The 6,000-nt window shown below is 33.6% G+C and overlaps 1 protein-coding gene across 2 annotated transcripts in view; it reads left to right on the forward strand.

Moving 5' to 3' along the window:
• LOC149895709 (43 kDa receptor-associated protein of the synapse) overlaps positions 1–3,736 on the forward strand; it is a 38,419-nt gene extending 34,683 nt beyond the window's left edge. Inside the window, exons 11-12 of one of the 2 annotated variants that reach the window (XM_090118693.1) lie at positions 3,209–3,347; positions 3,647–3,736. In XM_090118693.1, coding sequence (XP_089974819.1) covers positions 3,209–3,347; positions 3,647–3,736 — 229 coding nt within the window. The remainder of the gene's footprint in view (positions 1–3,208; positions 3,348–3,646) is intronic. The other variant, XM_090118694.1, reaches the window with a different exon arrangement.
• The last annotated feature ends 2,264 nt before the right edge of the window (positions 3,737–6,000 follow it).

Consider the following 6,000-nt stretch of genomic DNA (forward strand, 5'->3'; position numbering starts at 1 on the left):
TCTATTTATTCGGTATAATTACAACTTAATAGTGATAAATATGATCATTATAAATACAAATAGGAATTAACAATATCACGAACACGTGACACAACTAGTATTTTACCGATTCCATACGTAGTCATACATGTTTCAAAAGAAAAACTTTTACTATTATTTCAATTTATCCGGTTTAATAGTCGAGCCAATTTAATAGGCAACATTTGACGTCTATCAATTTTATCTTCGAAGAGAGGTAACCTGCTTAAAAACATCGATTAAAATGAATTGATCGATACGGACTTGAAACATTTGTCAATCGAACTTGAAACACATTTATTAATTTATGATGATTAGTATTCACAGGTAATCAATGCATTTGATTCTAGATGTCAGATTTCGATTTTCAGAGTAACGTCTCTGGTATTTAAAAAGAAAAAAAGTTTATTGACACAAAATTGTAGCGACGTCAGTTCTTTAATTCAGAAATTGTTTATTATGTTTAGAATGGTTTATCAGTAAAATGAAATCTTAAAATTATCGTAATTATCATATTTATAATAATAGTATCGGTAATTATTATTATAAATATGTAATCGTAATTTAAAAAAGTTAAGCAAATATGCAGTTCTAACAAAACGAAATATCATGTTATTCTATGTCGTCGTTAAGAGGTTACATTGTTGAATTTTATTGAACTGTCAAATGTTGCCTATTAAAATGGCTCTACTATAATATTGATACATATGATCATTATAAATACAAATAGGAATTAACAATATAACGAATACGTGGCACAACTAAAATTTTACCGATACCACCCGTGGTCATTCTCCTTTGTGGGTCATTTGTAACAGGATGGCGGTTCTACAGCGAAAAAAGAAAAATGATGGTCAGAACGCTGATACTGGATACCTTAAGATACTGTAATATAAAATATTACTAGATTAGATAAAATATTATAGGTAGTATCTTCACCGTGTGTGACGCGCTTTACATTTACGCCATCTAGAGTTAAATCTTTATCATTTTTGTATACGTCTGTGTGTGTAAACGACCCTGTATGCAATGACAGATGTTAAAACGCGGTATTTTACCGAATTGGGTGGATTTTAAGGCAATGATATAACATATATATTTCAATAAAATATAATATTCAGTAACCGCCATGACTATTCCTAGGTTTGATGACTATTCCAATTACGCAAAAACTCAAATAAACTAGAAATGTAGAATTCAGCGCCATCTAGCGGGACATTGGCTGGGAACAGATCGTAGCAATCACCTTAAAATCATTTTTCTAATCTTCCTAAAATTGGAAATTTTTACGACTGATTAAAGTACTACCAACCACCCACCTATTCCCACCCACATCCCGTACGCTATGCTCTCTATCCAAAGGCCGCGCGTACGCAGAATGGCTCAATATCTGCATAGCTAGCGAACGTATAAACTCGCCCGGTCGTTGGGCGCTTTCACCAGGGCCCTGGAATTATGGAATTATTATTAATTTCATGAACAATATCATCATCATCATTCTTATTGAAAACAATATTCATATATTTTTCTTTGCCCGCGGATTCCCCTGATGTTAAATTCGTATTAGTATGAGTCGTTTCACCCCTGTCAAAAGTTACCCATGGCCATGTCACATTAATACGAATAAACACACTTTCGCATTTATAATATTACTAGAGGCCCCGGCTTCGCCCGTGGTACATATTTCGCAATAAAAGGTAGCCTATGTCCTTTCTCGGGTATCAAAATATCTCCAAACCAAATTTCATGCAAATTGGTTCAGTAGTTTAGGCGTGATTGAGTAACAGACAGACAGACAGAGTTACTTTCGCATTTATAATATTAAGTATAGAGTATGGATTTATAATGTGGTGCTCATTTTTTTTGTAATAAATTATCCTGCTAACGCTATTGTATTTTCGTTGTTTTATTTCAAGTGAACATACAATTTTGTCACGAGCCGCCTCTGGTTACAACTTATAATATTGTGAAAAGTGTTTCGTATTGATTGAGATGGTTTCTAATTAATACTACTGAACCAATTAGAATGAAATTAAGCACACATATAGAGGGTAACTTGGATTAACACATAGGATAGATTTTATCCCGGAAATCTCAAGGAAACGAGATACGGGTTTTTCTTTGAAGGGCGAAGCCGCGGGCGGAAAGCTAGTTTTGACTTTAAAGTCGAAACAATCACGAAAACTAGCAATGTTTTCACATTGATATTTATTGTTTTATGGCATTCAAATGCTTTATAAATAAATTTATAAAGAATAGAATAAATTCGATCACGAGGTGGGACTCGAACCCGCATCCTTTCGCGCCATTCCGGGGCGGATGCCTGGCCAATTCAGCCACTCGTGACCCGCCAGAACCGACCAGCCGCCAAACCCGCCAGACCCGCGAAAGGATGCGGGTTCGAGTCCCGCCTCGTGATCGAATTTTGCACGCCTCATAAGCGAAGCGTTGAGGTGGGTACCTACTACTGTCACTTCGCGCAAAACATCTGATTTTTCAAACTTAAAATGTCTTTATGTATCATACATTGCACTTGTAAGATAATACATACACACACATAATTCTTTATTCATATTAAGAAAAAACACTATTTTTAACGTTCATGATATTTTTGATGTCATTTTTGTTATTTAAACTAGTTAAAAAACAGTTTAAAAAAGTTCTGTCTTGGACGTCCGTGTGTCTGTATGTGCGGATCCTTTTTCTTGTTAACACGATAGCGACCGAAATACTTTACTAATCGAGTCTTTTTTTTTCTCTTACGCTTGAGTATGCACAGGAATAGAACCCTTTCATTTTTCAGGGTCTGATTCGATGTGGTTTAATTGTTATTAAATAAACAAAAATAATAATTAATAAATATTTATTAAAAAAAAATTATGAGGCGTGCACTTTTGGATTTTCCAAATTATCTATACTATCTATACTAATATTATAAATGCGAAAGTAACTCTGTCTGTCTGTCTGTAATCAATCACGCCTTAACTACTGAACCAATTTGAATGAAATTTGGTATAGAGATATTTTGATACCCGAGAAAGGACATAGGCTACTTTTTACCCCGGGAAATAGGATAGGTTTTATCCCGGAAATCCCACGGGAACGGGAATTATGCGGGTTTTTCTTTGACTGCGCGGGCGAAGCTGCGGGTCGAAAGCTAGTTCTTTATAAATTTATAATGTGTTGACAGCTGCATGCCCGAGTCGTGGTCGCGTCGCTCGACGCTGCGCGCGGGCGGGTGCGCGGAGTGCGCGTCGCCCCGCGCGCCGCGCGACCCGCCCCCCGCGCCGCCCGCCCCCAGACACGCGCCCCATCAGGTGTGCCCCAAGGTTTTACTCAGCTCCTGTTGGTCTTAGCGTGATGATATATAACCTATAGCCTTCCTCGATAAATGGGCTATCTAACAATGAAAGAATTTTTCAAATCGGACCAGTAGTTCCTGAGTTTGGCGCGTTCAAACAATCAAACAAACTCTTCAACTTTATAATCTATACTTAATATTATAAAGCTGCAGAGTTTGCGTCCGTTAAAATTGTTAGTTTTGTTCGTTAAAATCCGTTTAATTCTTAATTTTTTTGTAACATAATAATAATATAGTTTCAATAAATAGTTTATCCTTCTCTTACAGGATTTCCCCTTCGGCTCCCCCCCTCCCCTACGGGACCCAGACATAAATTCCGTGAGATCAGACCAAAGCAGCCAAGAAGAAAGTGTCTAGAAATTTCTACACATTACCTACGACATTTTGTTTTTGTTTTTATTAATAATTGTCAATGTGAGGTTTGTATGAAAAATAAGCATATGATGTTTTTTTTTTGTGAAAAAAATGTTCAAAAAAGATTTTGTAGTAATTTATTTAGGACTTATTTTAAATTTGACTTGAGATGTAGTTTTTAAAATAATATAAAGGCAATGTTTTTTTACGGTAAGTATTCTTTTAAAATTATGTATGATTATTTTTATGTGTCTAAATTCGTTGTTTAATATCGAAATTGGATATGAATATGAAAAAAAGTAAATACTAAGTAACGAATACTCGTTAAATTTGTGATCTACTTTATATTGTAATATGACTATATGAATAATATAGTCGACATTTGACAAAAGGAAAAAAAATCTGGTTATTAAAATCAGAGATATTTACATATTGTCAAAAACCAAAAAAATTAACCTACAATATTAACAATCTATTAGAAAAAACATTTTTCTTGAAAAAGACACAAAAAAATGTGTGCGTGTAGGTACTAGTGTACACACGTATGAAGTGGAACTTCTTTATGGCCTTATTTTTCGTATACGTCGAATCACGATCAATCGACGACAATCATCATATCAGAAAAAGATGGCGCGTAACGGAAAAATTGCACGCGTAACGAAAAAATGTTACATTAAATTTTTTTCCAACCCCGATAAAGAAGTTTCACTTCAAAAAATTGTTTTGGAATATCAAAAAAGAAAAAAAAATAGAACAACGTAAAATTTACATAATATTTAGAATATTTACGATAAGATTGCAAATGATATATAAATAAATTATTTATCTAACTTTGGGCCGATTGTGTTCATCTTTAGTTTGCAAATATCATTTTATATAAAAATTAATAAATATATAAATAATTAAAAAAACAGATCCCAGTCGCTTATACAGGGTGTCCCACTGTTGGTATACTAAGCTCAAAGGAGGTTATAGTTTTGCATACGCTGAGTACGTAAAAAATAATTATAAAATTCCAGACGCATTTTTTTTTCAAATAAATGAATTCTTAAAACTCTATATGTACTCCCATAACAAGCAACCCGCCTAACTTTAGCACCAGCACGTGACCTATCGTTTAAATTTATGTTTTCAAAGACAAATTCTTACATTAAAGAAGCGGTATATGCCGGTTGCGCGAAGTCAGAGAAGAAAACATGGATTTTAGGAAAAATTTACAAAAATATTTTTGACGTAATTTTGTTGTTGTTGAAGTATTTTTTACGTGATCAGTGTATGCAAAACTACAAGGCCCTTCGCGCTTAGTATACCAATAGTGGGACACCCTGTATAGTGTCGGAAATAAAATACATGTAAGACTTGTAAGGGTGCTTTTCTATCAATAATGTGCGAGAGTGTGTAGCGAGGAATGCGTTTGTTAATAACCAATCATATCCATTGAGATAATATTACTACGTATGGAGGAGACACCACGAACAAAATCTGTGCGCCATTTTTTTTGCTCTAACTAAGTTTTAAAAATTATTATCTTGGTAGGTACTTACCGATGAAAGTTATTCCTTTGCACTTTTCCGTATTATTTGTGCAATATCGTAACACACACGAAGGCATATTTGATGCGTTTCACTTTAAAACCATTAAAAAACCCGCTCAACATACGCCATATGTTGAGCGGAACATAAGTGATGTAGGCGGTGTCGTCTCCATATCTCAATGATCATATTATGACTTCATTTAGTGTGAAGTTTGAAGCGTTTAGCGTTTGAATCGATACTCTTGGTTATTTTAAAAAACACATTCCTCGCACATTATTGGTAGAAAAGCACCCTTAATGATATTGTATAGAATAAATTATAAATGCTTATGTTTACGAGAAAAATAAAGTTCTAATTTCTAAATGTACCATAAAACAGATGAAGGTACTTTTAAATATTTTAACGGGATTTATGAAAAAAAGGGAGTATCAATTCCTTTGTATTAAAGTTTTAATATTTTGCCTCCGACACTTTGTTATAATGAATTAGGTACATCGTATTATAAAAAAGGAAAGGAAAATATAAAATAAATAAATATGGACACTCTTCATAATGCCCACGGCTATTCTTGAACTATAACATCAAGAAAATCCGTATAATAATGATGTATCTCAATGCAATACAAAAATATACTCTAAACTACAAAGCAATACTATTATAATAGTATTTGAATACGCTTTATAATTTTTTATTTTATATATTGTTACCTATAATATATTATTGTTTGTTGTA

Source organism: Colias eurytheme, chromosome 30, assembly GCF_061535395.1.
Source record: "Colias eurytheme isolate Ceu_HAF_F1 chromosome 30, ilColEury1 Martin Lab GWU primary, whole genome shotgun sequence".
NCBI classification, from domain to species: Eukaryota; Metazoa; Arthropoda; class Insecta; order Lepidoptera; family Pieridae; genus Colias; species Colias eurytheme.